At 51.0% G+C, this 21,831-nt stretch overlaps 4 protein-coding genes across 4 annotated transcripts; 1 reads left to right on the top strand and 3 right to left on the bottom strand.

The window, feature by feature from the left end:
* Positions 1–40: 40 nt before the first annotated feature.
* Positions 41–1,763, bottom strand: PpBr36_02337 (uncharacterized protein; the record flags this gene model as incomplete). The annotated part of the gene is made up of 2 exons (XM_029889519.1): positions 41–1,318; positions 1,515–1,763. 2 exons carry the CDS (start codon positions 1,761–1,763, stop codon positions 41–43), a joined length of 1,527 nt encoding a protein of 508 aa, XP_029754131.1.
* Positions 1,764–4,466: 2,703 nt separating this feature from the next.
* PpBr36_02336 (uncharacterized protein) lies at positions 4,467–4,964 on the bottom strand (the record flags this gene model as incomplete). Its single annotated transcript, XM_029889518.1, has 2 exons — positions 4,467–4,757; positions 4,956–4,964. 2 exons carry the CDS (start codon positions 4,962–4,964, stop codon positions 4,467–4,469), a joined length of 300 nt encoding a protein of 99 aa, XP_029754130.1.
* A 10,258-nt stretch (positions 4,965–15,222) lies between these two features.
* PpBr36_02335 (uncharacterized protein) lies at positions 15,223–16,743 on the top strand (the record flags this gene model as incomplete). Its single annotated transcript, XM_029889517.1, has 3 exons — positions 15,223–16,075; positions 16,157–16,395; positions 16,483–16,743. 3 exons carry the CDS (start codon positions 15,223–15,225, stop codon positions 16,741–16,743), a joined length of 1,353 nt encoding a protein of 450 aa, XP_029754133.1.
* A 3,754-nt stretch (positions 16,744–20,497) lies between these two features.
* PpBr36_02334 (uncharacterized protein) lies at positions 20,498–21,349 on the bottom strand (the record flags this gene model as incomplete). Its single annotated transcript, XM_029889516.1, has 2 exons — positions 20,498–21,206; positions 21,279–21,349. 2 exons carry the CDS (start codon positions 21,347–21,349, stop codon positions 20,498–20,500), a joined length of 780 nt encoding a protein of 259 aa, XP_029754132.1.
* Between the last annotated feature and the right edge of the window lie 482 nt (positions 21,350–21,831).

Raw genomic sequence — 21,831 nt, 5'->3', positions numbered from 1 at the left:
AGCATGATCAACAAGGAAAAAAGATCAACATGAGCTTGCTTCACCCCGGAGGAACCCATCCAATCTTTTTGATGGGCCAAGACAAATGAACACGGTACTGCGGCTCCAAATGTCGATAAATGCCAGACATTGTGTGATGGGGCCAACCCTCAGTCATCCAGCCAAAGTCGACATCCTTGACGATGACGACCGAGTACGCATAAATGATGAGAGCATTCGGCGTAAAGTTCTTGAGCAGCTCCAGAAACTTGGTGTCGTCGGCAACCGCAACGAAGGAGTACCAGCCCATGTCCCGCGCATGCTTCTCCGGAAAGCCATGCTCGTCGTACGTTACCGAATAGCACTGGGATACGCCGTTGATTATCCTGATGTACCGGTCGCGCAGCTCGCGGTTGTGATACTCGCTATCCATGATGTACTCGCGCAGCCGGCGAAACGGCTCTGCCTCTGGCTTCCCCGACGAGGTGGCGAGCATGTTCATGCACTTGACCGTCAGGGAGGCCAAGGCCCCGACGGGCCCGCGCTCCAGTCGCGCCCACTGCTCCTTGTCGTCGGGGATGATGGCGCGGGTGAGGACGGACCACTCGAGAATGTGCTCGTTCTTGTGTTCGTGCGGACCGCCGCCCATGGGTAACCAGCTGTCGGGGGTCGGGCCCCTTGCTAGGGCAAAAAAGGCGGCGATCAAGGCGAACATGTACAGGGCGTGGCATGTGACCTCATTCACACCACTTGACAGCAGGGGGCCGACCAGCTTCTCGGCCTGGTACCAGTGATTCTTGGCCTGGGAAAAGTAGTAATCGGCGTTGCGGTGGCGGCCGGCCTCGGGGAAACGGCCCAGGTGGACACTTGATAGGGCGAGAATGGCGTGCATAAGAAAAGGGTGGTCAAGGGCCAGCTTCGGCACACCCTCCCGCCAGAGGTCCAAGATGTGACTATGGCGCGTCATGGAGTTGACAGTGGAGTTGGTAAAGTTTAGGAGAAGTTCAAGGTCGTCAATATTCAGATTGTGCCCATAGTTGGACCCCGGGCTGTTGGGGGGTGGAAGAGGCCCTGCGGCAACGGTGACCGCCGCCATGGCTATGGCGATGTCCGAAGTTTGACGGTGATCATGTTGATTGCCCATCGTGTTGCTGTAATTATTCGGAGGCGACGACGTGGCCGAGGCCGGCCCCAATGGCGCAAAAGTTGATTGCCTTGGGTCATTTTTAGGGATGACGCCGCGTGGGGCTGGCGATTGAGGCGAGATGGATTGTTGTTGATGGTCGTACAGATTATTATTATGCTGGGGCTGACCAGCGGGTATTGGTGGTTCAGGATACTGGCAATTCAATTGTCTAGCCAGGCAAAAACCACAAGTAGGATGACTTTCATCGCACTGAAGTTTGCGTGGATGGTTTGCGCGGATGTGGCCAGGAAAAAAAAAATTAGTGTACATTCTTTGTCCCGCCAAGAAAGGGAGAGGGAGAGAGACAGAGAGAGAGAGAGAGGGGCATAATTAATTCTAGCTTACGTACCTTGACCCTTCGAGCTTTACAGTTCACACATCCCAGCCTCGACTTGCGATGTGGTCGACGCAGCGCATTTTTGCCGAGCTCGCGTTGCTGACCGGCGGTGCCCTGCGCAGGCCCGGACGCGGACGCAGAGGCCGGGGCAGAAGCGGCAGGCGCGGGAGCGGGAGCTTGAGCCTGCTGTGGCGGCGGCGACGGATAGAGAGTCGTTGGTGGGTGACGTGCTGCTGGTGGCTGCGTCGATGGGACGTTCATGTCTACGAGAGCGAGAGACTTATGGACCAAACCATGGAATCTACCGTATGTACCGTACGTACTTCGTACCTTAATCCAGGCGAGGAAGAAAAGGTGCAGAGAGAGGCAACGGGGGGGAGGCCCAGGGCAGCCGCATAGTGCGGATGATGTTGGCTGCATCATTTTGCGTACCGGTGGTCCTTGGTTTCTCCCTTAGAGATGCTGGGCGCACGGGGCCGCTGCAGCGAATCAGCCAGCCCCGCAGCACCCGTCCCTACCTTAGCTGCCTTACCTGCCCATTGCCTACGACGTACCGTGCATTTCGTTTGTCTCGGCCGAAGACCAACCCGAGTGACAAAAGCATCCGAATTCAGTCTTTCCTGTCTAGACCCATTTGTTAGTGATCTAGACTTCCAAACTCAGTTATCAGCGCGGCCCCTTACTACTGTAGAATAAATCGCAAATTAAATTCAGATGTACAGTACAATTAACTATCTTATTAAGTTTACCGGTTTTACCAGTAAGGTGTTGTACACTAATCAAGGGTTTCAATCTCTGCGGAAAAGATGCGATTATTGTTGCCATCTGAAGCGACAATCCTGTACGCAGTGCTGTAAAACAAACACAGAAAAAAAAAAAAGAAATCCATCTCGTTCTTCTCGCTCGCCAGTTTACCATCAACTTTACCATGGCTTACATGGACAAAATTTCTGTCACTTTTTTGGATTCGATCGGATCATCTTTCGTATTTATCGTATGCCTGATTTATTTTTGGTTTGGTTTGTGCAAAGTGGGGGGGTGTCGGCGAATGGCGCCAAGGGACTGGGAATGAATGCAGTGAACCAGTAAAACGTGGCGCACGGACGGTTCGCCCTGCCCGTCTCCTAACACGCTCTTGCCAAAACCGGCCAATGGACCCGTCTCGATCACCCCCCCAGCACAAAAGCCCAAGAAACAAGGCAGGGTTAAATACTAACCCGACTATTACAGAACAGGCAGGAAAGAGGTCATGGAGGAATAGACGGCCCCGATGTCACCCATTTTTTTGACTGGCCTGAACAGGAAACGGCATGTCATAATAACCGAGAACCCAAAACACAAAGACGTCAGCCTCTGCATGATGGCTACCAAATTCCAAGTCGTATAACCACGGTAACCAGTTGCAAATAATTTCCGCATATTACTACATGAGTTTTAGAAGTCCAAGGGGCTTTTATCTTATTTTTGACTTGGTTTTAGTTAACATTAAAGGTTTGTCTTTAATGTGCGCCGAGTCATTTGAAATGCTATGATGCGATATTTATTTAGGTAATTAGTATGTAGATACTCCAAGGTGTAGGTTGGTACCTTGATGTACTGGATCACTGCATTTTGACAATTACTTTTGCTGGGCCTTTTATTTTTCTTCTTCTTCCTTTCGTCTCTTCTTCCTTTTTTTTTTTTTTTCTTTGCGTACCTTACTCATAAATACCCTTGACTGGGCACATTTCCTTGTCAGTATTCGCACTACTCAACACCTACCCAGCTTGGCAGGCGACTCTGCGGGCACTGGTCTTGGCTACCTCGATTAGTTAGTTAGCCTCGTCTCAATTTTAGTGGGTCCCGAGGGAACGCCGGCCGAAAAAAGATGGGATTTTGGGAAAAAAACGGTATTCTCCCCGTCCCACATTGGATCGATCTCCACGTCCTATCCACTTGCTGTACCNNGGCTCCAGCTAACTAACTCGACTGACTGGGAGCTTGCATTCGTGCCCTCCAAAGCCTCCACCTCCCGACACTTGATTTACGCTGAAGTACGCCGCCGCGTGGCATTTGCTCAATTGGGCCGCGATCAGTTTAATTTGAAATACGCGTTAAGTCAATAAATGGCTCAAAAAGTCAGACCATTGTGACAATGCGCTTTGAATGTTCTTTGAGCTTTAATATTCTGCATACTATTGTTCGGCCGAATATACATCTGACTTATTTAAAAAGTCTATTTTTTTTGTTCTCCTCATATAAACCTCGACCTGTCAATGGGCAACCTCTCTTTGATCATGCCGGTACACATCTTCGATCGGTATTGACTCTATGCTATCCACAGGGCTCTGCTGATCGTCGGGGCTCTCGTCCTGTTCAAAGAAGATTACACTACACTCCTTAACCCCTGAAAACTCGAACCTCACTTGCCACGGTAAACCATTGCGCTCATGAAATATCATCCTATGATGAGCATCACGTCCTGAACACTGAAGAAAAGTAGACTAGACCTAGACTAGGAAAAAATCATGCCGCCAAAGACGACGTTGGCTAGGGTGCCCATGCTCAGTAGCCCGATCAGGAAGTTGACGAGGATGTTCTCTTTGCGCCACCGCAGCCTTTCGGGCTTTGAAATGCAGTAGGGATTACATCCTCACTAAAGATTGTAGTGATCCCGCGCAAAAAACGCCAGGCTTCGACTCTTCCCTGTCAAGCAGAAGATGATAGTGGTTGCCTTACTGCTTAGAAAGGATGGGTGGAATTGACTTGGACGGTCTATGGGGCGAAAACGACGATGGCGTGAAAACCGAGTTGATAAGCGAGATAAACGACGTCGGCGGCTGAGGCGATGGCGATCACATAGTGTACTCTGTCGCACGTAGAACCACCCTCTACCTATTTGTTACCTAATTCCAGCGGGAAGCCGAAATGGTCGTGGGTCTGGTGTTACCCTTTTCCCACCAAACCCTTGAAAATAGCCTTGTCTTAAACACTGGCCTTCATCGCCGTAACTGACAGGCTTCTAAGGGGCACCAGCGTGGCGAGCAGGGGGCGTCGCAGGGAGAGAAGCGCCGTTTCAGGGGTTGTGCTGCTCAAACTTTGCAGAATTGTTGGCAACAACAGGCCCTGGGTGACGACGCCGGCGCCCGACTCGGCCTTCCTCTGTTCAGGAAGGGTCTCGAAAATGTAGCTGATGACTGGACTAATTAACGACGACAGAGCTGCGCCTTGTAACCTGTTGCCTATCTTGTATTCGTCGTATTCTGTCGAGCAATCCTGATGGATGATTGTTGAAGCATTCTGTCTGCCTGTAAGCCTGCCGATCACACTGAAATCAGGTGATCAAAAAAGCCCTCTATTGACTTACTCATTTCAAAAACGGGAAAAAAAAAATCTGGTCAACATGTGTGGTTGATTTGCGTGGACCGTTTCCACCAGCAGTGCAGGCACCAAAGGGGCGAGAGGCCCACGCACAGAAGGCATGCTGGCTGCAATTCCCCCCTTAATACTGTCGCGGCCTAGCCCTGTGTTGGTGTCATGGTGGTGTTGCTTTTCAGTCTGTGTTCACAGACAACCATTGCAGTTGGCGACCTGCAAAACGCTTATTCCGGAAAAGGTTTTTGTTTTTGTTCCTCCCACAACAAACTCATGCCTGGTCCTTGGTTTAAAATGGCGGAAGGGTGCGTCATTCACTGACTGCTTCCTATTCCTCAGCAATGTCTGCATTGTTACACTTCATCATCAAGCCATAACACATTTTCATCAATGCAAATTAAAGTGACGGGGAAGCACAGTTGCCCATAAACGCCTGTTTGACTGGTTAGGGAAGCTCCTGCAGCCTGCCATTTTCTCGTATTTGCTTTTTCTTACCTTTTTCTTTTTTCTTCCCGCTTCTGAAAATCCTCTAGGATGCGTCACCGGCTTGATCGGTTCACAGCAAAATTAGACCAAGACCATACGTGGGAGTGGTGTGGGTCAGGTCCCGAAGCAGGCGCTAATCGTAGTCCCCTTGGGTAAGGCAGCCCCCAAAATCTAACCCAATCCTGCAACGAGTAGCGCACTTTTCTGCATTTTGAAAATTCTTGGCAAGGGGTCGTATTGGTACGGCGGCTGCGTTGCTCAACCGTTCTACAGCAATATCCACTTCAAAGCTCCAGTCCACAGATACTCTGGTGATCATCCTCTAAGCAGCAAGACTCCGGTGTGCCTATGCATTCCCCAAGCAAACCGACTTGACCCATCACAGCGTTGACATTTGTTTTTTTTTTCCAGGAGCTTCGCCACCCGGTCCAACACCCTCGGGTCTAACAAGTGTCAGCATGTACCATCCTTTGCCTCGCGTACCCAAGCCTTATCACCCTGCCTCAGCACCTCGACAGACCGATGCTGCCAATCTCGGGCATCCTAGCTGGGCGTGATACTGTGACCAATGCGACCTTGGCCCCTCGTTCAAGCACATTTTGTATTCATGCTCACCGAGTCGTTGGCGAAGGAGCAAGACGACCAATCGGATTTTGGCCCTGTTGCCGTAACAGACCCAGAGACGAGGCCAGACATCCACCCTCACGCATCACAAACTTAGCAAATATTCCCCTCCCACTTCGGCGTCTTTGTCGACAAAAAATACGGCTCGATGCCTTTCCGACGGCAGTTCCGGACTGCATTGGTACAATGCGCATGCGATGACATGGGCTGTAGGCTGTAGGCTGTAGACCCGGAAGGCTACATAGGCCTACAGAGAAGCGAAGTCGCCACCTCGTGAGCTGGAGGTAATTCATTGGGTCCATCGCCTGCGAGGACCTCGCCCGAGCCCACGACATTGAAAAGTCTATCCCGGCCGATATCCATCTCCCCTGATGATACGCACAAATCTGGCCTCCGTTTGGCCTCCGTTTGGTCTCCGCCTTGCAGACCTCCACAGGCCCGTGGAGCCGTACCAACGTCGCGAGTGTCTGCGTTGATAGAAAGGTGGGAATAGCAAGGAAGCTTGAAATAAAACGTCATGCTTGTGTGTTACCGATTGATGAAGGACTCGACAGACACCGGTCCAAGTCTAGGGTGAGACGGAAAGTGCCGTCATGCCACCCCCGAAAAGAAGAAGAAAAAAAGTCTACCATGTCAGCCATATCATTACTTTATGCCGACCGATATCGTCCCGCGACTTGTCTTACTGCAGAACATCAGCACGTTCTGTAGACCACTAGAAGCATGAGAAGAGGTGGAAAATAACAGAAGGGTGGTTAATAGCGAGCTATGGCCATGTAGCAGGAGCAGAGAATCGCTTGGATAAAAAAAATCATCTGCCCCTGTACTTCGACCCCGCGATGGGAGCCTGTTCATTTAATTCAGTGTTGATAGATAACCTATGTTTAACCGGACACATTCTGCCTCTGTCGACCTGGTGGTTCTGAGCAAAGATGGGAAACCAAGCTCGTTGCCAACGATCCCACTCAAGATGGAAGCACTGCGAATTGAAAGTAGGGTCATAATGTCAATCCTGGCAGTGAGCCTTGACCGAAGAACAGCAAATTTTTCAAAAGATTGACCAGAGGGTGTTGCACACAATTTGCGCCTCCTTCCATTAGTATCTCGACCAGCAAAGTCTGCGTTATGCAGGCGTCTTTGGCGCCATTGAAGATCTAGAATTCTCACAGAAGTTTTTTTTTTTTTTATCATCTATATTCTTCGTCGGCCACATCATTTCCGAATATCAATTGATTGATTAGATGAGAAGATTGTCTGTGACTATATAAATCGGCTCTACTATGTAGGATGGTTCCATTGTAATTTATGACTTTTTTTTTTCCCCGCTTTAAATCTCATCCACCGGTCGAAATCAAAGCCAGTATTTTGTTCAGAAAAGACTTGTCGCATACGAAAGCTTCAGTCGACGATCGCCTATTCGACTGAATACAGCAACTTCTAAGCGGCAACAACGCCTTTGCCTCGCCGCGCTCGTGAACGTTGCCGGTTTGGTTACCATCCGCTTTTCTACTCGGCGTCACAGAAGGCTGCGGTAGCCCGGCATTTGTTACCATCGCGGCCATTTGGTACCAGAGGCAGAACCATGCCAGCCGCACCGCGACCGGCCTGATCATGAACAGCCCTGCCCGGGGCCTCGGCTACACGAACACGCACGGCGCCGGCGCCAACGACCGTCTCGGCCCAGCGCCCTGACCATCGCCACCGGTATTGTCTTTTGTTTTTACATCCTGATGCCATAGGGACCAAAAGCCGAGAGTCTTTTTGGACGAACGCGAAAAAAGTAGGTCTGCGGTGCTAGGATGGCTAGGTGTAGGGAAGGCTCGGCGACAAGATGTCGTTTTTCGACGGCGGAGCTGAGCGAGGCCGTGAGGGGGTACCAAGGTGTGGTGTGTGTTTGGTACGGTATGCTGATTATCGTTGCCGGCGCCAGTACTCATGGTGAGTGAGCTGTTGACAAAGATTTTGTTTTGATTGAATCGATGACTTTCAGCGAGGAACATTCTGACTATCAAATCATTTCAGTTTGCCTCTCTAGTCATCAAGTCCATCGTTCACGATAGTTACCAGACGATGCTATAGTCTATACGTGGCTCTCTCGGGCGCCGTGAGAGATGCCCTATGGATCAGTGTTTTTCTCGGCTGGATTATGCCGCAAAAACCACATCCTGGTGGTGGTCATCATGATCGTGCCCGCCGAGGCCGGCTAGGGAGTCATCGTTCGCCTCATGGCTAGCCTCGCGCATCTCGGCCGTGGAATCGCCGCTCCTCATGCTGGTCTCGTACAACGTCAAATGCAACACCAAACGCGCCGTCTTCAACTGACTTTTGTTCGTGGGCCTATTGAGCCGGCTGCGTCGGTGCGCCGCCACTATGGACCGAGAACCCGAGGTGTCTCAAGGACGTGGTCACCAGCATCTTCGCATGGCTGCTGCTGGCGGTTGTCGTGTTGCTGTTCAGGAACCGCCGGATATGGGAATGGAAGGCAGAGAGCGGCCTCGCTGCTCTTGATAAACTCGGAGAGCGCGGTGACGGACAAGCAAGATCGTAGATTCAGGTTATATCTGCTGAAAGTGGGTGTCAGTATTCTGCTTTATTTGTGAGGTACCTAGGTACCTAGACATCCGTGGTTTGAATATTGTAAATCTGGGTGCCGCAGCGATAGACAGACTCCTGAAGCAACCCCAGATACCGATTGCAAAATCACGAGACACAAAGACCACTGAATAGAAAGCACATTTCAACTTACATCCATTCTCTTGATTTCTCCTCAAGGACCAACCAAAGTCCGTTGGCTGAATACTACTAGCAGAGGCCTATCGAGAAGCTTGGCATCCTTCCAGACGCCAAGCCGTAGTGAGAATCGTAACACGCATTAGCCCGCGTGCCGCGGACCAGCTCTGGGCCGATGAGCTGCTCGAGCCGTTGGCTGTTTTTGTGTATGAAAAAAAAAGAGACAAGAAAAAAAAAAAAAGCCAAAAGTGCTCTCGCAGCAAGCCGGCGTATCGCAGCGTGAGCCTCTCTGTCTTCCCGGCGGGGACCTCCACCCTACCGGTTAACCTTGCTCTGTAGCGTGGGTCCCCCATCCCCCACCGCCGGGTCTTCAGCTCGACCACTCTGCGAGGCCTCCCTCGTGGTATCCACGTTGTAGTCAAGGACGAGGTCTACGCATAAAGTTGACGCTAGAGGTCTCTTATTCGCCTTCGCGAGTCTTTTATTTTTTGTTCTGTCTGGGTTTGGGACGGCCAGGGAACGAAAAGGACGGCAGAAATGAAGAAAATCGACCTTTACTTCGCCGACTAGTCGCCGTTGTACATTCTCGCATAGCGCGGCAGGTGACGTTTCGAATCAAGCAAACTTCGTGGGTGAGGGTTTGGGCTGATTAGAAATAGGCCAAGGGTCTTTTTTTTTTTTTTTTTTTTTTTTTCTTCACCCCGGTCGTTCCCGAAGCTCCTTCGGATGTTCTGCCTTGATGACGGGCAGAGTTGAGATCAATTCCATCGTAGCATTGGTGCGGAGGTGCGGCCGAAGACATACTCGAGCTTGACGTGGCGAGGCCTGTGTGTCCTTTGGGCTGAAAAAAAAGGGTATCTTTCCGCGGTGTGCGAAATATCGAAAACAGGCTCGGAGGGGGATGGGTTTCTTGTCAGGGAAACTACGGCAAAGTTCAGTCTGATGGGGAGCAAAAGGGAAAAAAAGAAAAGAAAAAAAAAATTCCGATTGTCATTTGGGCTCTGGATACCACACGAGAATTGAATCATCTGAAAGTCGAATCATTTTCAAACGCCGGAGCTCGCATTACCGCACTGCACCCTTGGGGTTTAACGAGATCAGCCTTTTGCCCCTTTTCGTCCCGAGTCTGTTACCTCTTCTGGAATTGGCCCCCCTCGCGAGACCAAATATGCCAATCTGAACAAGTCGCTTCTGTTTTGGGGGGGATGAACTGCATCATAGCACGCTGCTGAATGGGTTGAGCGCGTGGGCCTTCCTTTGCGCTGCGAACAAGGGCACCAGAAGACCAATGATGGCCCTGGAAGTTATCAGTCCAGCTGCAGTGCTACTCGGACGCGCAGGTCTTGTACTGACACGAGAGGCAACCCCCGAAATCTTGCCTGGTGACCGATGGGGTACTTGAAAGTGGTGGGATGGGGGACAGGCCACAGGTAATAGGGTCATGCCCCCCCTGATGACTCTGGCCTTGTGTGCCTACCAGGAAATCAATAGTTCCCGGGGACGTATTCGGCAAGAGAAGGGGTTTGGCCGCTGTTTACGGTTCTGACCTATACAGGTAACAAGCATTCGGTTTTTTTTCCTATGACCAGGTAACTACAGATGAAAAACAAAAGAAAAAGAAAAAAAAAAAAAAGGTAATCACGTAGAAAATTCCCAGCAAGCAATGCCCAGCCAATGATAGACAATTCCGCACTAGTTTTTGGCGCTAGCTTGGGATATCTACTATGCTTCAAACGGCTTGGGTCAGGCGTTTGCAGCCTTGGAATTCGCCCAAGTGAAGCCAGGAGAAAAGCAAAGATCAGAGATAAACGACAGGACATGTAAGAATAATGGACAGAAAAGAAGGAACATTTCAAGTTTGGAGCGATCCCCTCGATTTGTGAGTGAGTGAAGGCATCGTATGCGCCTAGTAACCCGAATACGGAAGCCCCTGCCGACTCCTCATTAATCAACATACATGGTTGGCGCCCGCATAAGCAGCCCGGACTGCGGCAGGAATGGTGCTGCCTCTGAATCAAACGCTCTGTCAGTAGGTCATCCCGCTAGAGGGGCATATGTCACGACTGCCGTAAGGCCCTAGCATGTGAGGACTGATGAGCGAGCCGCTGCGGCCGTACCTTGATCACGTCTGCCACCTGTAGGTTAAGGACATCCCGTTGAAACAAGCTTGCGCTTTCCAGGCTGGGACCCAGGCCAGCACTAAGTAAACTTCACCCGCCAAGCCAGATAAATACCTTTTTTTTACCCAAGGTACCTACACGCAACCCAGATCCTGAAGGGGGACATCAGGACTGACAGATCTGAGTGCTTCCGAGTCCCTCATCCGATCGTGGGCATCTTTGACATGTACAGGCCCACAATATTCAGCAACTCCTTTTTTTTTCTCTCTTTTTGTTTGGGCCGCTTCGCTGGCCTGTGTCATCATTATGCTCCCTTTCGGCATGTTCGACTCTGTCTCTAAAAAGGAACTTGGGCGAAGACCCCTTTGCCATAACGATGACGTCTCCCTCCAAGGTCATGCTGCCGAGCTATCTGAACTTGGCGACTCGCGGCAAGCGTACAGAACTTGCCGCTTGGTATCGGTACACTAATCCCCTTCAAGGGCCCATAAGAGAGGAGTTGGCCTCATCTTCAGGATCTTGATATGCCCAAGGAAAACTCAATGCTTGAGTCGCCGTCGAGCATGCTGAGTATTCCCCAAGTAGTGTTGAGATTGTGCAATGCTATCCGCCCTCCCGCGCCGCCTTATATATACCACCGCCGGGACTTTCCCTCGCCTCGGGCTTAGACGTTTGGCAGCGTCGCGTTTGATCCATAATTCTGGGGGGGTCGTGGTCGCTATGCTATATCCGCATACTGCGACGCTGTTTGAATATTGGCATGGCCGCCTTCCTGGGTGATGACTGTGATGTACATCAGGATGACCGGATCTGGAAAGGTTTTGTACTTTACATTCTAGAACCTGACGCAAACTGTCAGTTTATGGCTTCAGGGGCTTCCAGAAAGAACATCAGGGCCTCACCAGGTTCGGGAAGTAGTCAGAGTGAGGTTGATGTCACGAGAGAATGATGTAAATACACCACTTTTCAAGCTAAGAAGGAGCCCAAGTTACCTACGTTAGATGCCAGCATCGCTATGCACCTATTGGCCCTGAAAACAGGAGGAACGAGCCAAACAAGGGAATGCTGTATATGGTGACATATGGTGCCCAAAAGCATATTCTGCGGCCTTGGCTACCCAGGGCCCCTTTGCAAACCATGGGCAATGCCCTCGCCGCTCCAGAATAAAACCGACCCAGTCGTAATATACTCGGGTAAGCTGGGAATTCCCGGCTCCAGATTCAACTCGAATGTGGCTTGCAGGGACGACGCATCTTTGTATTCACGCGGCAGTGCGTGCGCACCCTCTGTCGTATTTTGTTGCGCTTCATACTTCGTCTCGCACGATGCTGTGGATCGAGCTTTTTTTTCGTCGCAGGCAGATTTGCTCCGTGGTGCGAGCCGGATCTCGAAGCATGCCTGACGCGCGCAAGCCTCCGGCCATCCATCCCACTGGTCTGAATCCAACGCCGTCGGGACCGGGGTATCGCAAAAGGAAATTTCATCATCGAGCAAAAGCGGACTCCACAAACACGTTCTGGACTTTGGCCCCGGTATGGGCAGGGGTTAAGGGGTCTCGGTGGCACTGTGGGGGTGTCCAGGGTTGCGTTGCGGTTTGGCGTCCATCGCGACGGCCGTCCGCACCGACGAGCCGGCGTACAGCCTATAGGGTCGCATCTATCGTCCGGGACGACCTCATTCTGACAGATGTTGGCAAGACATGAAGTAGCCCCGCGCCATGTTCAGGTCCGTCAGCATCATCATGCGAAATGTTTTTGCAGCCGCCCCTTGATTACCGCAGAGAAGATACGCGGCTCCAGCCCGGTTCTCCCCCCCGTTGACGGATGAGCTTTTCGTCTCGTACGCCGGCTAGTACACCAGGACGGTTATTTACGCAACAGTAAAGCAGCCTGGAGTCAACAACTCCAGGCTGTGTCTGGGCTGCTAGACCTTAGTTTCTGCCACCAATCAATAAAAGCTCCCCCGGTCGACGATTGGATGAACAAAGCATATTGGATTGAAATAGCAGCCGAAAAGATCTACATTGTGGGTAGTAGTCAGGGTTTTGGCCTGTGCTGTCCATGGCTGCTACGTCTGGTGGCATACGGAGGGCAGGGCGGTCCGAAATGAATAAAGTGATAAAGTGAGCTGGAATGAGACTTGGCCTGTCTACTGGCACGCTGGGTGCTGGATGCGATAGTTACGGAAGACAGCGAGTCATGATAAAAAGCCAACGCTGTGAGTGTGGTGGTTCGCACCAACGCTCCCTACACCGGTCTCGATGTTGTGATTTCAGATGTCTGGACCGCCTCTGATAAGAAGAAGGATCAATAAGCTCCTGGCTACTACAAATATCATAGTTTATGGAATTGTTCTAGAAGAGCTTGGATGCTGTGAGGGAATAGCAACCTGGGGGTGGCCATGGCTCCCACTCGGCTGCCTGCATTGTACGAGTTCAAACCTTCTTTGTTGGATTAGTCCCTTGTTTCCACTGCACCGAGCTTTTTCTAAGAAGTTCCCGACTTTATCCTCCGGATTATAGTCATATCCGGAACGAAGCGGCGTCTGGGCGGGTTTTGCAACTTGTAAATGAATTCTAGGATAAGGGCTGGCGGGAGGTTGTAACCAGTCAGTGGAATGGTCGAATGGCGGACAGGTGTATCACAACATTTTGAGAGAATTGGACGAAAGGATTGCGGACCGCTTAGAAGAAGACGAACGCAGAGCTGACCACTATTTTATTTTATTTCATTTTCTTCCTATAGTTCTTTTCTTTTTTTCTTTCTAAATTCTCGTTTGGCCCCTAGTTATGGAAACTTGAGCTTGGGCGCGATGACGACGGCGGAGTTTCTCGACCCGAGTTTCGCTGGATACGTCAGGACCTAGACGCTCGATTCGGGATCTCGAACCTGGAAGGTCAAGAAAAACGGACTTAAAATGGCTGTAAAAATTGAAAAAAAAGCTAATTCGAATTTACATAGTAATTTTATCAAGTATGGCTGATGACGCACTTGGAGACTATGCAGTTGGTAGTGTGAAGAAGCAAGTTCAGCGCAAAAAGTTGGGGCGCGCTGATTAGGGCGGGCATTGGTGCGTGCGTGTGCGGGGTAGCCACCCGCTCCCATCCACATGCAACAACACTGATGTACCTGGGTAGGTAGGTAGGTACCTTACTGTACTGTACTGTACGGCACAGTATATTGACAGAATCCACCATCACACGACAGACAGTGCACTATTCGTGTGTCAAACGTCATATGTCAACTGTCAGACCAGCACCTTGGGTACCCAATCCGGTAAGTTGTAGGGCCAGATCGGGAATTGTAAATGTCCCGATTATATCGACGCCAGCGCCTTGCTATGCCGTGCATAGATACCGTGAGATTTTCATTTTTCTTTGATTTTCTCCTTTTTTAGACTGTTTTATTTCATTTCCCGAGAAGAAACAAGCACGTTACAGCCCAGGTAACAGTCTCGGCGAGTCAGATGTTTGAGCTCCTATTCTTAGATGGGGCCCACAACATACAGCCCCCAAGTAGGTAGTTGCCCACGAAAACTTAGTTACGAGGAACCTCTGGTTTGATTTTCCTTCCACTTCGCTGACTACCGACAGGAATCGCATGATCGCTGCAATGTTCAAAGCAAAGAAAAATAAAAGGCTATTCTTATGCATATAATGGTCCGTTATTATCTGCCGATAGGCGATCTCGGAGATATGTTGACAAGATACGCAGCAAATACATGCTCTGAGATCACGCGTCTACACATGTGATCCGCCCACATTTGCTTGCCGAGTGAACCTACACTTAGTCAATCCTATATTGGGTTCTTGGGCAACCTCCACACCATGCCGGCGGCAGCTTTGAGAACTGCACAATCAAATTTAACAGATACAAGTATTTTTTTCAGCCACAAAAAAAGAAAATGGTGATGATTGCACGAGCGAGAATGGCTCCCTCAGAGCCATGTAAAAAACCCCCCGAAACAACCTGCAAACAAGCCCAGCCCGTCTGCTGGTTTCCACTTATCCCCATAGTGACTGACTGCTATAGCCGCCAGTCGGTGCCGGCGTATTATGAACAGTTTGGAGATCCACGGTTTGACACGAAACTCGGGCAGGCAACTTTGGATCACCATGTCTGTCAAGGTATAATCATGCCAATATCACACAATGTTTACGGCAATTGAATTGACAGACAGGGCACAAGTAATTCCTATGCCTTCAGCAACTGTCTTTCCTATTTTTTTTTATATTTAAGCGCTCTTCTGTCTGGATCAGAGCAAGAAAGAAACTCCTCCCTATAAAGACATCTAAGTACGATCACTCCAGTGGCAGGCCTCTAATTTATTTCAACCGAATCCTTCTTTTCTGTCCCCACCAACTCTGAGTGATATTACCACAAGACAGGCCCAGGGTTGAAGCCAGGATGCATCCCCAGTCGAAAGCAGACCTCCATGTCATCGTGATAGGTGCCGGCATGGGTGGCCTCTCAGCGGCCATCTCCGTTAGGTTGTCCGGCCACAGGGTCACGCTCTTCGAGGCGGCAGAGGAGCTCCTAGAAGTCGGTGCCGGTATCCAGCTGACCCCCAACTGCACTCGCATCTTGCAGAAATGGAACATATCGCCCAAGCTGTGGGCGGCGGGGGCCAAGCCATCGGAGCTGCTGGTGCACAGATACTCGGGCCAGGTGTTGGCCAGGGAGGAACAGTTCGACAGCAAGATGAGACAAAGATATGGCTCCCCGTACTTTTGCATGCACCGGGTCGACTTCCAGCGTGCGCTTTACGAGCGCGCAAAGGAGTTGGGCGTCACGTTCAGGCTGGGCCAGAGGGTGGCGCACATCGACTTTGACGCCGCCACCATCTTCACCGAGGCCGGCGTGACGCAGAAGGGGGATCTCATCGTCGCGGCCGACGGGCTGTGGTCAAACGCCAGGAATATGTTTTCCGGACCCCATGACGTCCCGAAGCCGACGGGCGACCTGGCATATCGTGTGGTGCTTCGGCTGGACCAGATTGAGGACAGCGAGCTCAGAGAATGGGTGTCGAATCCAAAGGTGCGACTTTGGATTGGGCCGGACGCACACGCCGTCGGGTATTCTCTCCGAGGCGGGAGCATGTACAACATTGTGCTCCTCGTCCCGGACAACCTTCCACCCGATGTCAGTCGCCAAGAAGGGTCTGTAGAGGAGATGAGGTCGCTGTTCCAAGGGTGGGATCCTGTATTGACCAGGTTCTTGGCGCTTGTGGATAATGTGACCAAGTGGAAGCTCATGCACAGTAAGTGAGACCTTTTTGAGGCTCATCCTGAGGAGGAGCAGATGAGTGAATCGTTTCTGACCTTCTTCTTGCCGGAAACAGGGGAACAACTCCCTTCCTGGGTCAACAAAAAGTCCAACCTCGTGTTCCTGGGCGACGCTTGCCATCCTATGCTGCCCTACCTCGGCCAAGGCGCCAACTCGGCCGTGGAGGACGGCGCAGTCCTCGGCCTCCTCCTCGGGCACATTTCCTCCAAAGAAGACCTGCCCCAGGCGCTGAGGAGATATGAGAAGCTGCGAAAACCCAGGGGCGACGCCATACACGATGCGACTTTCGATCAGGTAAGATTTTTTTGCTCCCCAAAGGACAACAAACATGTTTGCTTGCACTCAACAATCTGAAGAATTGGACTGATGATTCTGGCACAGAGAGATGATTTCCACCTACCAGACGGCCCGGAACAAGAGGCGCGAGACGCGATATTTTTATCCCAGCTGGGCAAAGATCAGCTCAAGGCGCCCTTCCCCAGCAGGTGGACGTGCCCCCAAGTCCAGCCGTGGCTGTACGGCTATGATGCATATGCAGAGGTCGAGAAGGAAATGATGGCGAACCCGTTTGAAAGCAGCAGGGATGACTACAGACAGCTTGAGAAGGCACTGATGGCCATGACGCTCGAGAGCAGACTGTGAGACGACATAGACTGCACTAAACGAACTAGCCCCTCCAATTGCACTGGAAAAGGGGGGGAGGTGGCTGGGGTGGTTTGTGGTCCAGTGGAAGGTGGTATATAAAAGGGGTGTGAGTGCGCAAAAAAAAAGCCAATCGACCGAGAGTCAGTTATTGCATCGCTCCTCTTCGGGCCTGCCACTTTCAACGCGTTAGACTTTGTCCTTTCAACTCGTGTGCGTCGCCCGGTTGCTTCGGAAGATTTGACTCGTCTGGGAGGAGGATATTCCCAGTTTGCATAGCCTCATTTGTATTAAATCAAGTGATTTCAAGAGGAACGTCTCTAAAAGGCGTGAGAGAAGATAGCAGCTCAACTTGCGCGTAGGCTGCAGCTAGCATGATGAGGATGCCAAAGTCATGCTAGATTAACGCAGGGATCCAGATGTGCCTGCCGGGAAAAGCCTTTAGATGACTTTTCGGCCGATCAGCCTCGCTCGTAAGACTATTTATGAGTAAAGTGCCAAGGCAATTTCAAAGATTCAAAAGGAAAAAAAAAAATATCAGAATTCATCACATCTCTCTTTTAAAACTTACTTTTTGTGATAACTTGCTCGACAAAAGTCGCTTTTTCCGGCCCCGGCGGAACTTGAGCGACAAAACACAAACAAGATTTTGAATCTACTCCGTATCTCAGCATGAATTAGGACGGGTGCACAAAGGCATCCAATCCTGGTTTCTAGAAACTTCCATTCAACAAGTCCTACTCTGTATGCGTAACCGATCCTGGCCAGATAGGACTGAGACCATAGCAGGGGAAACAATGGCAAAGACGAATTGCCAATATCAAAGAATCTCTATGTTTGGATCGGGGTGCCACGGACGGGAATGAGGGCGTAGAAACTGGACTCAGATGGATGGAGCCATTGAAGATCGATAACAGGCCACGAAACCTTGCAGAGAAGTCATGGTATCCACATGGAGGAAAGCCAGGGGGTAAACACTCTCGCCCGTATACGCACCAATCCTACTTTGTACAGTCACATTTTTTTCACTAGTGGTGTACTACTACAATCTTCCCCAGTTACCAGTGTTCGCCGCTGCTCTCTTTACACAGCTGCACCAGGTCTGCCTTTACCTTCCTTCTTCTTTCCCTCTCCCGCCGCTTTGGCACCGCTGAGATGGAAGCTCAGCTTGACCAACCTCGAAGGACACCCCGTTTCGTCACGGAGCCTTGTCGTCCCTGCAAGAAAACGGCGTGTTGTTCTACGTCTTGCACATGGAAAGCGACGAGGCAGCGCTAAGAAGCACCCAGAACCGTCTCTGCCGCGATCCGAGACGGAATCCCAAGCCACGCATCCTCTGGGGTCGACACTATCTGCATCAAGAGGCACGGCGATAACGACGAGTGCATACGGAATCCCCTCCCATGTTTGACATCAGCCGCGCGGCGCCACCAAGTTGCAGTCTGGATCGACAACGAAAATCCCGAGCCGTTGAATTCTGCTGCTCCGGGCTCAAAGTCAACAACCAGGACCCTCGTCGTCGATATACTCCTTTTCAAACGCATCGCGGAACACACTCCCTACCGAGCCCAAACGGAATACACCAAGGGAATCGACCCCAGCTGCACGGCCAGCGCCGAAGATTCAAGTTTGCGCTTCTTCGATCTCACTACTGCAGTGATTTCTCGACGCAGGTCGTCGTCTAGGCTTCCACACGGGTCCACAGCGATGCAATTAATGGCCTGCTGCCAGCATGGGTTACGGACTCGCGCCGCTCGCTCTGAACAAGTTTCTTTTTTTTTTTTTTGTCACCAGAAAGCGAGCACATGGCATCGATGTCTGGAACATGATCACCGAAGCAAAGTGCGAAGAAACTCCCCCGGCCTGCTACGACAGCTCCAATCTGTATACCATTGACGATCCTGCACGACGCGACCATAACAAGAAAGGCAACTTTGCGCGGACGGCTTAGCCGTCGTCTGAAGGCGGCCCCCGCCGTCACCGTGGCGCTGGTTTGTGGAACTGAGAAACGTCAAAATCGAAGCCATGATGCCATGTTTGACTGCGCAATAGATGCGTTCATCTTCATAACAGACAGAAAGAATTTTCTCGGTGGCGAGTGATCTGCCTTTATAGGGGTCAACTAAACCGCCAAACACCAGTCGCCCCAGGGTCTCTCGCAGCAGAGTCTGCCGGGACGACTTTCACAGAAGCTCACATGCAGTATCGTGGCAGGGACATGCCCATCCACTACATCGACGTCGATGACATTCGAGGCTTGCCAGGTTTTGAATGTGCCATTGTCCACTCCTGACATGCAGCCTAAAATACTTTCAGAAGCAAGACCAGATCTTTCCAAACATGTCTGTTGACGCCTGCCATAAGGTCAAGTAAAACCTTACACTGTAGCTTGATGGGCGTGGCGGACCTGTAACCTGTTGATATTTAAGACCAGAAAGACCGACAGGAAAAAAAAATGATTCCCCACGCAAGCAAGCGCCGCTTGCAGCATGGCGACTACCGAAACCAGACTGGGGGTGATTTTGCCTTGCACCTCTTTCGGCAATCAACTGTGTCGACAGCCTTCTCCTTGACAATGGGGCTGGCCAGCGATCTCTTGGAACCAGGACTGAACAAAGCTCCAGCACCTGAAAGTAAAACCCAAACTCATTCCTTGTGTTTTCATTGCCGAGCTCCTCCTTCCCATCCGAATCGGTGTTGTATACCGACTATCGTCCAAGAATTCTTTATAATCCGAGTGTTACTTGGGGGTTTGAATTACGGCGCCGATTATCTTGTATTCATGGCCATCAGTGAAGAAAACGACTGCCATCCGCACCAGATATGCTGGCAGGCAGCTCGTGGGGTTTCAAGCAGAGCAGATGCCACTTTGACCCAGAAGGTCATTTTCTTCCCTCTCGAGATGATTGCGGAGCTCCATGGGTCTTCAGATCCCTATCAATAGGCTTCTTGTGTTGGCCATCCTTGGCAAGGGTGCCGAGGACATCAAGGATCCACAAGAAGCGAGTTTCCGTCATGTTCACAGAGTGGCCTCAGCAGGTTTAAAAAAAAACTCAATGAAGCTGTTCGTAAGAGAGCTCACTGGAAATAATGAATCGATATCACATCGCGATGCATGCCAATTATTACGAGGTGGTTTTTTTTGGCTTTTGGGATTTCCGGGAGTAAAAAACCAGGAAAAAATAAGCGCGGTTGTGATATTAGTTGAACACAGATAATCTATGATTGTTTAGTGGAAAGGGCGCCTTTACAAAACAAGCCTGGGGTGCCTACTATAGCTTACTCAATAGCGGCTGCCCGTGCCAAAGATCCCATAACGGCGACGGGCCAGATACAGAACATGAGGCACTTGAAGAAAGCTGGAACTAGAGAGCAAACTTCATTTATGGACTTTGATAAAGTTGATAATGCAAACATAGGCAGCTGGAATACTCTTCACTAAACTGGTCTACTGTTTTGCTTGTTCCGAGGTTCTGCAGAGTATCTCGATGGGTGGTCCTGGGCATCTGAAGCGGATCGTCTTTCACACGGTTCAGCCTTGTTGAATTCACAACAGGATGGAGAAAAAAACGAAAAGATAGTAATAGAAATAAAAAAAAGGAAAGCGAAATAGTTCTAGGCCTAAGAAAAAAGAAATAATACAGAGCGCGCCGCCATGCAGTACGAACAAAATGGTATCTTAAATCACAAAGTCATGGGGTTGAAATAGAGAGAGAGAGAGAGAGAGAGAGAAAAAAAGAACATCACACCCAACTCACAGGAGATGAACAGCAACCTCACCGCCCTTGTCGAAGCCCTGGCAGCCGCCCTCGGGCTGGCCAAAGCGCTCGCCGTAGTTGGCACCGGGCTGGCTCCCGGGCTGGCAGTCCTTGAGCTCGTACGTGTCCTTCTCGCCGCACGTGTTCTTGCCGTCCTTGCAGACGAAGACGCACCGGTCCATGTCGGAGACGCAGCCGATCGGGGTCTGGATCCACATCTTGTCGCCGTCCATGCGCACCTCGCGGCTGACGTCGATGGTGGCGTACTGGCCCGTGGTGAACTCGCCCCAGGTCTGGTGGACCTGGCCGACGGGCGAGAGCGGCGTCTTGGCGTCGTACAGGCCCGCGAAGCCGCCGCTGACGCCCTCGTTGAGCGACACGGTCAGGCTCTGGCCCGCCGCGAGCGACCACGACACCTGCGGCTTGCGCACGTTCATGAAGGAGCTCTCGTAGTCGCCCTCGGGGTTGTTCCAGACCACGAGCGCCACGCGGCCCTTGGACTTGTTGCTGAACTTGAACTTGGTGTGCCCGTCCTTGCCGACCCAGATGCCCTTGGCCGTCCGCGTCTTGGAGTTCTCGCCCTGTCCGGCCATGTCGATCTTGGCCATGTGGTTGCAGTCATCCCGGGACAGGCCCTCGACCAGCTTGTCGCACGAGAACTTTGCGCGCTTGACAAGGGTGTTGGTCTCGGTGGCGTTCGCACTGCTGGGGGGGAGGGATGAAGTTAGCGCTGGGGTTCGGTTCTTTTTGGTCAATGGGAGAATACGGGCAACCTACCCGGGCGAATCTATTGGGATGCACATGCCCCAGGAAACCAGGCCCATCAGGGCGACCAGTGAGAATTTCATGTCAGTCTGTAATCTATATATGGAAAGCGTAGTTGCGATAGGTGGACAAAGGAAACGATGGAAGCCGGGGGAAAAAAAAAAAAAAAGAATACAGACGGATGATACTATTTCGGTCAGGAGTGAACCCAATGGAAAGGCATCAAATATACGAGGCAGGGAAGGTGATTATAAACTTCAAAGGTTGATCAAGCACAATAAGCATTAATGGTGATTTTTTTGAGCTGTATTAGGCACGCAAAATCCGACGGTGGACAGTAAGTTGGCAATATCTTGTGCAAGACTAGTTTGCCAGACCAAGACAAAAGTGGTTGCATCTTGAATTGTATGTGCCAACTGCTGACTGTTTTCAGCAGTGGTTTGGGTAGTATGACGGCTCTTGACTGGAAGAATTGAGCTAAGGTGTTGAACTTCTGGTAGGCTCAGCTGAGATTTTTTTTTCCCCATTTCCCAAGCAGTAGTAAGCAAAACAAAATGGCAACGTT

The sequence above is a fragment of the Pyricularia pennisetigena genome, chromosome 3 (assembly GCF_004337985.1).
Source record: "Pyricularia pennisetigena strain Br36 chromosome 3, whole genome shotgun sequence".
Classification (NCBI taxonomy): Eukaryota; Fungi; Ascomycota; class Sordariomycetes; order Magnaporthales; family Pyriculariaceae; genus Pyricularia; species Pyricularia pennisetigena.
This window is presented reverse-complemented; position numbering and strand designations above follow the sequence as displayed.